Below are 13,583 nucleotides of genomic sequence, written 5' to 3'. Positions count from 1 at the left end.
GGTTTAATATGGAATAATGATGAAGATGTCTTAGGACTAGAATTAACACCCTTACTGTCCTCTATTAATACTGACTGTACCAAACGTAATGTATTAAAAATAGCAGCCAAAATGTTTGACCCATCTGGATTTATCGCACCCTTTGTAATTCGAATTAAATGTTTATTGCAACAGCTATGGCTTCAAGGGGTACCTTGGGATGAGGTCTTTCTGGAGAACTTGAAAATGACTGGAAAATATGGCTCTCTGAAATAAAAGAGCTTAAAATGTTGAAAATTCCCAGATATTATTTTCATGTACCAAATTTAGACAGGGACACTGTTCAGTTACACATTTTTAGTGATGCTAATCTGAATGCGTATGGCTCAGTCGCATACTTGAGATACAGAACTGATGAAGATAAATTTGAAACTACATTTGTTTTGGCAAAATCACGTGTTGCACCATTAAAGAAATTAACGCTTCCCCGCCTTGAATTGATGGGAGCACTGGTGGGTGCTAGGGTTGCCAACTACCTGAAAAATATTCTACATATTTCAAATGTCATTTTATGGTTAGATTCGGAAATAGTTCTACATTGGATTAAAAGTACAGCTAAAAGATGGAAACCTTTCATTGCTAATAGAATTTCAGAAATACATGAAATTTCAGATCCTTGTTCATGGAGACATTGTGAAGGAAAACTCAACCCTGCAGATCTAATAACAAAAGGTTGTTCTGCAAAAGAACTGATAAATTCTTCGAAATGGTGGCATGGCCCTGCATTTCTTTTGTTACCTGAAAGTCAATGGCCAAAACCCAAACTATCAACGTCAAAATTACATGATGTATCAGAAGAATCTCGAAAATCAGAAGCTATCCTAGCGTGTTTGATCAAAACCGACAAAACTGAAAAGGTTCCACTCATGAATTTGACAAAATTTAGTTCCTTGAAAAAACTTTATCATGTGACTGCTTGGATTTTCAGATTTATATCAAATTTAAAGGTAAAAAGGGAAAATAGAAATTTTGTGGAAATTTCAGCGGAAGAAATCAGTAAATCTGAAACCTTTTGGTTAAAACAAGCTCAAGAAGATAGTTTCCCTGAAGTTATAGAGTCCCTAAGAGAAAACAAGCATATTCCAAAGGATTCAAAATTGCTTGAATTAAATCCCATATTATCAGATGAAGGTCTACTTTTGGTATGAGGTCGGTTACAAAAGTCAAACCTACTATTTAACAACAAACATCCAATAGTAATCCCTTCAAAACATAAATTAAGTGAATTAGTAGTACGAAACGCTCATGAAAAGGTTTATCATGCAAGAGTATCTGATACTCTAGTGCATATACGTGAAAAATTCTGGCTCTTAAGAGGAAAACAATATGTCAAATCAATCCTGAGTAAATGCATAATATGCAAAAAATATAGTGTACGTTCTTGGACAACAGGTCACTGCACCTCTTCCAGCGGATAGGGTTAATGAATCTCCGCCTTTCGCAATTTGTGGACTCGATTTTGCAGGTCCTTTGTATGTAAAAGAAATGACAACAAATATTACATATTATTGTTTACTTGCGCCACTACAAAAGCTATTCACCTGGAGCTCGTAAAGGGCATGAACACTGAAGAATTTTTACTTGCGTTCCGCAGGTTCGTATCCCGAAGAGGTCTGTGTTCCACGGTGTACTCGGACAATGCTAGAACATTTAAAAGAGCCGAACTTGAATTAAAGCAAATGTGGAAAGTGATTAACCACCCTGAAGTTAAAATATTTTATGCTTCGCATGGAATCGCATGGAAATACATTGTGGAATGTGCTGCCTGGTGGGGCGGTTTTTATGAACGTTTAGTTCGCAGTGTAAAAACTAGTTTTAGAAAGAACATTGAGAAATCATCTTTGACTCAAAGTGAATTAGAAACGCTTTTGCTTGAAATAGAAGCGATGATAAACTCGCGTCCATTAACATATGTCTTTTCTGATCTTGAAGAGCCCTCCGCACTTACTCCAGCCCACCTGTTGATTGGTAAACGACTCTTGAGTTTGCCAGCTGTAAGGAGGAATGACTTGAATTTACCAGGTTCCAGAGAATTAATGTTAAAACGTTTCCGTACATGAGAAAATCTAATAAATCACTTTTGGAACAGATGGAAAAAAGAATATCTCCTGTGCTTGAGATCTGCTCGTACCAGTAAGAAGAAACCATCTGCATTCAACGTAAATGATATAGTGCTTGTTCATGATGAAAACTTACCTAGAAGCTGGTGGAAATTAGGAAGAATAACCAAAACCTTTATTGGTAGAGATGGAATGATCAGATCGTGTGAAGTGAAAACTGGTAATTCGGTAATCAAACGTCCAGTGCAGCTATTGTACAATTTAGAAATTGATGATATCAGTAATTGCAATAATCAGTAACTGGTCAAATAATAGACTGAATGACTGATAAACTGATGATAGACAAAACAAAATATTCTTTCCCAATGTTTTCATTTATTCATTTTATTATTTTCCTTGGTTTAATGATTTGTGGTGATCATGAGAAATGTTAATTTAAATGTTTTGTTTTCTCTATAGTTTCAGAAAAAATTTTCTTGGTATTAAGAAATTATTGATATAATGTGACCTGCATATGTAAGTAATTTTTATTTGTTTCTTATATTTATAGTAATATTGTAGAGGTTAGTTAAATTTGTGATGAACCTATTGTTCATCGGGGGGGGAGTTTGTTGAAATTATTTCTTTACCCTCTGATGGAGCCAATTTGTCTTTTATTATTTATCGTCTGTCGCTGACTAGGTCACGTGACTGGCAGCAGAGAAAGAATTTTATACACTCTTTTTACAGGATCTCTGTGGCTGTTACTGGAAGGCACGAAATAGGCTTCCTTATTCTCTGTTTTGTTGTATCGTGTGTACATATGTATATATACTTTTGTCTACCATTGGAAATAAAATTATATGCATTACAAAAAATAGAATTGTGAATTCGTGATCATAAACGTAACAAGTTTTAGACACAGGTAGCCCTCCTACAACACGACATCCTGTAACATGGTTTCGCTATAACATGATTCATAAATTGCGAGAACCCTCCTACTACACAATTTTGCTCTAACACGATAAGAAAATTGCCTAAGCAATCCGAAGAAATTTAACAACTCCGTACAAAGTTTTTCCATATAGTGCAAAGCACCCACATAGTCATTTAACAAGTAAGAATCTTTGTTTCGTAAGTTCTGCCACTTGCCTTCCAAGATCCGGTACCTGTAAGAACAAATTTCCTCGGATGAACAAATGTCCTCAGACGACCTGTATGAACAAATGTTCCCAGATAACAATGAAGAAACTTCACTATCATAAAACATTAACAACATGAAGTCACAAGTGCTCTAAAACGCACATCCAGCACATTTGGCTCCCAAAATTTGAATCCTTGTCTCCATGGCCTGAAAACAAAAGTGTCTCACACTGCTGGTCAGCAGTCTGTATCAAACCATGGTGTGTTGAAGAATAACTTTTTCATCTTTAAGACATTAAATTTCAGTCTCCAAACATGTCCAATAAAAAAAAAAAAAAAAAAAAAAAAAAAAACAATGTTTAAGAGGAAATTCATTTCTTTAGAAGTACAGATACAAATCTTGGACTGTCTTTTAAAAAGAAAAAAGGCATCTCACACTGGAAAAAGTTTTAATTGGAATGAAGAAACAGTCTGGACTATTAAGTAAAATGAAAAAGAAATAAGCAGTGTAGTTGCTGCAGGATCTTCGACATCCGCAAAATGTGCAGTTTGCTCCCGGGGGCGCCAATAATTGAGAAGATGGAAAATGCATTCGGCATTTGAATTGATGATAGCTGTCAAAAAAAGAATTTCGTTGAATGGTAATATCATTAAATAAAAAGCACTCAAAATTTTCAAGCACATCAAAGAACATGGAGAACCAACCCTCTGTCAAGCCAGATTTTCTGGTAAGTAAAGGTTGGTTTGAAAATTTCAAAAAGCGTTTTGCAATTCATAGCATAATTCAAGGAGAATCTGCATCGGCTGATTATGAAGCTGCTAGAATGTTTCCTGAAAAATTTCAAAATATTATAGAAGAACAAGGATACACAGCAGTTCCAAATTTCTGATGCCGACAAAACTGGGCTTTGATGGGTACAAAGATGCCCAGTAGAATGTTCATATAGAAAAAAGAGAAAACTGCATCCTGATTTAAGGTGTCTAAAATTGTCCAACGCTACTTTTGTGCAGTATGACTTTGGACTTTATGACAAAGCCCTTGTTAGTTTATAGATGTTTAAACCCTTGTGTACTTAAAAGCGTACATAAAAACACCTTACAGGTATAGTGGAAAGTAAATCCAAGAGCTTGGGTAGCTGGGAATATATTTAAAGATTGGTTTTTAAATTGTTTAGTGCCAGACGCTGAACATTACTTCAAGGCAGAAAAAATTGAGCTTCAAGGCAGGCATTTATTACTATTAGATAATGCTTCATGTCATCCACAAGATTTTAATCATTCTAATGTCAAAATACTGTTCCTACCACCTAACACTATTTCGTTACTCCAACCATTGGATGAAAGCATTTATACCTTTAAAGCATATTACATACGAAGAGCATATCACATAGATTTTAGACATAATCGATTCAAAATCAATCAATGTAATGGAAGCTTGGAAGACATTTTCAATCAAGAACTAAATTGATATTGCATCTTTGTCACTGAAAGAACTGAAAACATTGACATTAAATGCATGTTAGAAGAAGATATGGCCCTCTTCAGTTGAAATAGAAAACATGCGTGAATAGTCAGAAAACGATATTAGTGGCATATTAGAAATGCTAAATCAATCGGAGGCAAAGATTTTGTGAACATGGCTATTGAGGACATTCAAGATTTCTTAGCAGAAGAAACTGACAAAGATTTAATAGAAATGGCATACGAAGTTGTAGATCAAATTGATTCTGAGAACACTACCATTGATGAAGATTGTGAAGTTAATAATTTAACATTAAAAAAACCAAAAGAAGGCCTACGCTTAGCCGAAAATCTCGAGTTATTTTTCTTGAGTGCAGACCCTTCCTCTGAAATAAGCTGAAAATTCAAAAGGGAGCTGCAAAACTGTCTGGCTCTATACCGAGAAATTTAAAACAACCCGGTAAGAACTAGTAAGCAAAGTAAAATTACAGATTTTTTAAAGAGCGAAGAAAATGCCAGAACTTTAAATGAAGAAAGAAATTCTGAAAGTGAAAGCGATCTCCTTTCACCGAAAAAACGTTCCCTGTTGATTATACTGAGCAATGACAAGGAAGAAATTTATTAAACTAAAGTTGTGTTAAAATATGTAATATTTTTTGTTTTGTGTTATACATACATATAAATTTTTAATAAAAAATTAAGTTGTTTATGTACAATTAAAAAAATTTGTTTTTAATAAGTTTTCGGAACGTAACCCCCTTTTTATACTGGCTCTGGGTCTCTTACAACACGGCATTTTCTAGGAACCTATCTATAATGTTATACAAGGGTTACCAGTAATAGAAAAAGTGTTACAAATTTTAAAAGAACTTCTCTAAAATTGTATGTTCCACACATAAAACAGAGGAATTTAAGAGTGAGAAGCCTTGCAAAATCCAGAATTCAATATAAAATATTTGAATAACTGGCTCACTGGGCTTAAGGTTTCACAGCAGCATATGAGATAACCACTTTAATTTCATAAGTTACTGAATGATGTGATTCCACATATTAATAATTACCAGCTATCTCATATCTAAAGATGACTGAGGAGTAGCTGAGAAAATCTTAGTTAATCAACTGAAATCAATAACAAATTACTGCCCACCATGTTTAGTTTAAAACTCAGAATTTTCAAATTATCAAATCTGTATGTTAACTATATAAGTGTCACTTAATACATCATAAAACTGATTTCAGAAAAAGAGCAAAGAAACATGTGTCCTAACTGAAGACTCATTATGCGAGACTAAGATGGATTTTGGAGGTTTCATTGTCTTACATTCGTATTCGAGGCCAGTGTCGCTGAAACACGCTAAATGCCATAAGTCTCATACTTTCCCTAAGCATTCACATATACGAAATTTACATTTATTATTTTTTTTTAATTGTACAAGGTGATACAAAGTCATTATACCAGCTGATATCGTCTTTTACATTCCCATTCCTAGGTTTCAATCATGTTTTTTACTTCGCTGTTTGAAAGGTTTTACACTTCTAGTTTTTTCTTTTTCTTTTTTTAATAGCTTGAAGAATACCGCTGATGATCCTGGGAAGAACATGTAAATGTGGCTCGCAAGAAGATGTACATCTTCTTGTGGTTAAGTTGGCCCACAAAAAGATGTAAATCTTGTGGGTTAAAATTTGATCTCACAGATTACCTATTGATTCAACAACTGGTCTGCAATCCCATTCCACATGACATTGTTGCTAAGGTGATAGCTAAATGTAAGGATATAAGAAATGCGGAAGAATCTGCAACTGCTGAAGCAGGTGTCAACATTTATGGAATCTATGGTGAAAGGTTTAAAGAGTACATGTCAACTTTCAAATGAGCCAGAGTAAGCCATCAAAGAAACCAGCAAATACTTAAAGTAAATAAATAGCATCCCTAAAAGCAATAAGTATCAGCAATTGCTCCATCATATGGCTGAAGATGATCCCGACTGCAGATTCCAATTCTGTGAATGGGATGTCGGAATGCAGATTCAAGACCCAGATTTCACAAGAACATCTCTTCTCAGATGAAGCTGTGCTTTACATTAGTGCAGAAGAAAATAGGCAAAACATGTGATACTGGAGTAAGGATAATACACTAGACCATCAAAAACACTAGACCATCAAAGGTCATAGACCATATTCATCTACACATGCCATTTGAAGAGGATTACACTGAGCATGTTCTTTGAAACCAGACTCATGACCTTTATTGTTCATACTCAAGCAGAGTAGTTCTGTAATATATATGAGTAAAAATCGCATGGTGACTTTTCCAGCACTCTGTATATCATTAAAAAATGACAAATATGTTAACATCAGCAGAAAATTTTGATTGTTATTTATAATGACATATTTTCACAAAAATTTTTTTAACCAAAAAAGATTCAGATTCTTCTCATACATAAGTTAGGAACAATATAAAAAACATGAAGCTGCACATAAAATAAAACTTGCATCATTTTTAATGTTAAAACATAAATTTTGATAGAAGAAAAATGGGCCTTACTTATGCTGTAAAGATTAATGTCAAAAAATAAAAGGAATACTAAACTTTACCTTCTGAATCATTCTGGTCTAAGATATGCACTGAACTTAAAGTGTCTGAAGGAGGAACAACAGAGATGGGTACAGATTCTGAACTTGAAATGTTATGTATTACTGGTTCACCTGAATGTTTTGAAGATGTTTCAAGCTACAAAAAAATACAAAATGAAATCAATACTGTAAATTGTAAAATAAACTGAATTTGTGAATATTACATGCTAATGTACTCTTATTTGTAACTGATATACCTGCCTTAATGAAATGTTAAAAGAACTATATCTCCAGTAATTTTTTTCTTATACCAGAATTATTATATTAAACCTTCATAAAAAACTACATAGAAATATTTGCAATACAATTAAATAATCTTTGAAAATAAAAATTAATTTTTTATTTTTCAAAAAATGAAAAAAATGAATTAATTTTTGAAAAATAAAAATAAATTAATAATAATAATTTTTTACATAATTTGTTTTCAAAAATTAATAAATTAATCATACAATTTTTATTTTTACTGACCAGGTTGAAGAAAAGTTAAGATTTCCTGCATAGTTTTGTCTACCTATTATTCAAAATGAATTTTCTTTTACTCAAAATACTTTCTGGTACCTACATATTTATATTGTTGACCATGACACTGTCACCAAGCAGCGCAATTTAGTGCCAATTATGGATAAATGTGACTTAACAACATGTTCACAACATCTGTCCTTTTGTTTCATGTAATTTTGATTGATTCTGGAAAAACTACCTTTTATTTTTATGAGCAAGGATATATGTTAACTGTTACTGCTCTTGATTTCTTGAATTTTGACAAAATTTAAAATTTAGGACCTACCTTCTATAAAAATGCAAGAGGTGGATATTTTCAAAGTCATGGGATCCTACCATTAAAAAAAAAAAAAAAAAAAAAAAAAAAAAAAATGTTTGTTAATGGACGTGATATGCCACTTTATCTGAGAACAGATAAACAATGGCAATGCAACATTTGTGACTGCACTCTAGCTCATTTACAGCTGGTTGAGAAAATTACCATCTATTAAACAGGGGAAATGAACAGCTGAATATGGCCAACAAAACAATAATGGATTAGAAACAATTACTTACAGAAAGTTTGTACTTAAAACATTCTAAGCAGACCTTCTGGGAAAACTGAAGGATCTAACAAAATTGATGAATGAACAAAAATGAAATGGGTCAAATACCAAATGTTTATTTGACATTGTTTGACACCAAATACTTATATGACAATTGTCAATTTGACATCATACAACACTAAATGTTTATTTGACAGATGTCAACTTTGACATCGATGGGTACCTACTATCATTCTCTAACTTGAGATTAGGGTAATAAATAGCATAATTACAGAATTGCACCATATTCTTTGGAAAAAAAGAAACCACTGCAAAGTTGCAAAAACATCTGAAGAAATAATTAACTCTCTTCTTATATACCGTAATTTCCGGAAGAAAAGCCGCATCAACGTAAACTCTGCACTCTAGAAAAATGGCAGGAAAAAAATTAAAATTACACAGAAACGCCACAGTAGATTAAATTGCACATGACATTGTCGTGGGCCATATAGATGCAAAATCTCAACATGTGTCCTGATATACGACATATCAGTTATGAAAAATGCATTAAATGAAACCATAACTCAAAAATAAATTAAAGGTAAGAAATGTTGAAAATATATTTACGTTCATGAATTCCTCCCCCCTCCCACAGAAAGAAGTCTAGAGCAGCTAAATCCTGTGAGCTTCACCGCTACTTGATTTAAGAATTCTGTGAAATAACCTTCTTCCAAAAGATGAGCAAATAATTAGAAATTCCGACCTTTTAAGACAAATTTCTTAAAAATAATTTTACAAAACTCTAAAATTTTGAAAGAGTCATCACGCTCACCTCATTTAGCTGCTCCAGACTTCTTTCAATGGGGATTTGAAAGAGAAAATACACTATCAACCTTATAACCATTCAACAATTGAAGGCCAACATCTGTTAAGAAATAAGCCATGAAACATTATGACATGGTGATAGTTTACTCCTTAGAAAGGACACATCAGTGTGAGAAGCAAAATGGTAGTTATTTAAATGATGTAATTTTTTAAAGTAATTAAATTTTATTCCAAGAAGTGTGTTTTCTGTTTAGATAAGAATAAATATATATTAATAAATAAATAAATAAATAATTTTGTTTTAAAATGGTCTAGTGACTTATTGGAGCCACTCTATATTAAAACTTTGATTTGAGCTTGCATAAACTAAACTATGTATTGAAATTCTTTATTAAAAATTAATGTCAGTTTTTTAATTACTCAATATTTTTCCCTCCTCCTTAAAGTTGTGGAAGTCTGACTACATTTATTATATTATTTGAGTCACTCTTTATTATATAACTCTTGCATCTATATAATTTATTAATCAAAACACTGCATATTTCATACAAGAATGCAGTCTACAAATTTATAGCATAGAATAACTAAATAAATTAAAATCATACTGAAAGAAATATTTTTATAATAACTGTTAACTGCTTTTCTTTTCTTCTGCAGCGTGCACCATAAAATTTTTTGATGAATGATTATGAGCCAACATTGCCAGCTATGTTGTTATTATATCTTACAATAATACTTTTATTTTCAAATCAAGTCACACAAGAAGTTTTCAAAGTTTTACTTTATTTTTTTGCTTATTGAAATAACTAATGTAAGAGACATATTTTTTATATTTACAAAAAAAAAAAAAAAAAAAAAAAAAAAAAAACCATCACAGTCCAAATAAGCTGATAAATAAAAGCATGTTTTAACATTAAACGTATCGAGTTAGCATACATATCTTTCTACAGCAGGGTTCTCAACCAGGACGGAATTTCACAGTTCCAAGGGAGATTCAGTCAGATTTTTATTTACCTGTTAAGCTGATTATTTACCTGTTCTACTTTTATTCAAAATTTGGTATTATAAGATTTTCTATATTTTTCTTGTTTAATTTATAAAACACATTAAGAAATAATCTAAATTTAAATAAATGTATATATATTTCTTTAGTTTTGGAAAAGAGAAGTTAATGATTGTCTAGCAGTAGTGAAAGGGATATACTATATGGGGGGAAAGGTTGAAAACCAGTATTTTGGAGAAAATTATTTGGTATGTGCCATCCTTTAAGGGAAAATATTCTAAGTAATTAATCGGACTAGAATGCTGACAATGATGACATTTCATTGAAAACAAATTATTCAATATTTTATGAGAACTAATATAACAAATGAGGAAATCTATAGTTACATAAATAAATAAATAAAACTAAGTTTAGGTCTTAAAAAAGACTAAGTTACAAGCATACTTTTCTAAAAACTTAATGTGTTTGTTTATTGACAACAGAAATATCTGTACACTAGACTTTCTATTTACATATCACATTACATTATGCTATTCTTTTAATCATTCATGGGAACTTAAGTATTATCAATATTTGTCATAACCTGGCAAACATCAAAATATAAAGGACACATCAGTGTGAGGAGCAAAATAGTAGTTATTTAAATGATGTAATTTTTTAAAGTAATTAAATTTTATTCCAAGAAGTGTGTTTTCTGTTTAGATAAGAATAAATATATATTATTAATAAATAAATAAATAATTTTGTTTTAAAATGGTCTAGTGACTTATAGGAGCCCCCCTATATTAAAACTTTGATTTGAGCTTGCATAAACTAAACTATGTATTGAAATTCTTTATTTTCCATACATAGTTTAGTTTATGCAATCTTTTTTATATAATTAAAAGTATATTTTAAATTGCTAAAGTGTGTTCCCTTTAGCAAATTTTAATTATGTAAAAAAGATTGCATAAACATTAAAAAATAAAACACACTCTTCTCTAAATTTTTCAGTAATTTTTTTTTTTTTTTTACCATTCTTCTTCCCCAAATACACAGTAATCTGTCTTCAAGTAAAAAAACAAAAGAATAATTGCAGAGACTCGATATCAAGCAAACCTTGGCAACAGTCACTATCCACCAAATGCATATCCTCATTGTTCCCTTTATAGATTCCGTGACAAAACTCTATTCTAGCAGAAACTGACCGCCGTTTCTCCATTTTCTGACAAATTCCTCAAGTGTACACTTTAAAATTAAGTTTAAAGCAAAAAATATCCCCATTTGTTTATAAGAACCATAGGAGCTTGAAATACGACAAAAAGAAAGCATAGGAAAATGGCAACATTTTAGGACTGAAGGACTCTTGAGTATGGGTGCTTAAAAAATGGTTATGTGTATAGTTGCCAGAGTTTAGCACATGCTGAAAATTTGGTAGGTTATACTAAAGTAACAGTGATAGCAAATAAGCACTGATTCATAAAGCTTGAAAAAGTGCCAACTCTTAACAGCTGTAACAAAGCATTCCAGCACAACAACATGTTACTTATCATGGTAAAAAACTGGGTGATTTAAAATAATAAACCCACTTCTTAATCATTTCTAATCTTTATATCTTATCTACTTGATACAATTTATACCTAACTAATAACTTTACTACACATTTATACCAGTGACACAGCATAAGACATTTCTAATATAATATATTGAACATCTCATTTATAAAATAATCATTCTCATGTCAACGAGCAACAAGGCTGCAACCTATTAATATGTGTTGTAGATGACAAACCATAAGAAGGAAAAAAATGGTTCACTGAATGTAAAGAATTTTAATAAGCAGTCCAGTTATTTACTAAATTATCTCTAAAATCTTTACCAGTAGGGTGATCAGAAAGATGTTTTGATTTAAAAGCTTCACATGTACTTTTATGTAATGAAAATGAAAAATATTTCACTGTCTGTACAACATTCAGACTATTGGTCAAAGATATTCTACAGTCTGAAATTTTATCACCCATATACACTGTAACAATCACAGTTTGTATAGGAATGTATGATCAAAAGTGAAACGTCGAAACACAAATCTTCATTTAGCCTGAATAATTCAGCTCCTGCTTGACTTCTCTACATAGACAAAAAAAATCTCTCAATAGATTTGATTTCTCTCTGCCTTCCATCAACAGTTTAAAAGATTTATGATGATATTTTAAAATGTTAAAAATCCAGACCTCTGGTTATATTCAGACCATAGTCATCTGTTTTTGCTCTATTCTAAATTCCAACAGCTTTTATAAATAAATAGTGATACTTTTTTGTATTAAATTCAATTTTAAAATATGTGCTTGCAGAATTTACGTGCAATGGAAGAAGTTATGTAAAATTTCTATAGGAATACATTATTTTGCCACAAAATCACTAAAGGAAACATGCTTTGGATCTGTTTGCAACGACTGTCATAAAATTTTCCCTAGAACAAAGGTGGGGGGAATAGCAGTAAATAGGTTCACTGATTGATTTGCAGAACAAATAACTAATCAGAATGCAAAATACCTTATTTGCTTGCATATTTCCTCCATTGCCTGCTTTTCCCCTTCCGTTTTGAAGCTTCTGATTTATGGTAATAATGTAAAACGCGTGTGCAAACAGGAAATTATTTTATGTCATCAAAAAGAATATTGAAATTGATAAATTCTTTGAAATAGAAAAATCCTTTGAAACCCGACTATCCAACATTCAACTAACTGAAAAACTCAAATATTAGAAATTTTTTATAATTTCAGTTCCTTTAAAGAAAAATTCCCTTCTGAAAAATTAAGCAAATGGGAGACTTGTTAAGCCATCAGAAAGCACATAGAAAACTCTTGAAATTGGGCTGAGAATTTCTAAAACGTGAAAAGAATTAAAAGACACAACTCCATCGTTGTATCCATCTTGTTGTTCCAAGACTTCATTCCTGTAATAGGACAAATCTCATATAAAGAAAAGTAGGGAATTACTATCAAAGAACTTATAATGGGAACTTTTATTAGAAGCTCTTTGTTACTATGGCATGGACGCATATGAGAGATTCTAATGTTAACGATACAGTCCTATCATTAACATTGATTATATGTTATGTTATGTTAACCAACTATTAGTTTATTTATTACAATTATTACACTTGCTAGTATACTTAATGTGGAGAATCACTAAAGTAACAGCCTTTTCAGTTTTATTAAATGCAATTCGGGCAAAAGTTTTAAAATTATTTAAAAAATTTGGTATTTAACATACTTTCCCAGTGACCATTTTCGGCAAACAAAAACTGTCAGCAAATAGTGTGGATACAGTGCCAATAATATAAAAGCAGAATGCCACAACACAATCACAAAATTTTCACCTTAGCTTTATGTGAACCAGATTAATTTTCAATAAGCTAGTTTAATTTTTGAA

General features: G+C 31.5%; 1 protein-coding gene across 5 annotated transcripts in view; it reads right to left on the bottom strand.

The window, feature by feature from the left end:
• Window positions 1–13,583, bottom strand: part of LOC118179849 (uncharacterized) — a 109,004-nt gene that overhangs the window by 62,599 nt on the left and 32,822 nt on the right. For all 5 annotated transcript variants that reach the window (XM_085823902.1, XM_085823901.1, XM_085823900.1 and 2 more), the window contains one exon: window positions 7,278–7,413. In XM_085823902.1, coding sequence (XP_085680028.1) covers window positions 7,278–7,413 — 136 coding nt within the window. The remainder of the gene's footprint in view (window positions 1–7,277; window positions 7,414–13,583) is intronic.

Source organism: Stegodyphus dumicola, chromosome 9, assembly GCF_044657685.1.
Source record: "Stegodyphus dumicola isolate Sdum_Otavi_A_Nest chromosome 9, ASM4465768v1".
Taxonomy (NCBI): Eukaryota; Metazoa; Arthropoda; class Arachnida; order Araneae; family Eresidae; genus Stegodyphus; species Stegodyphus dumicola.
This window is presented reverse-complemented; position numbering and strand designations above follow the sequence as displayed.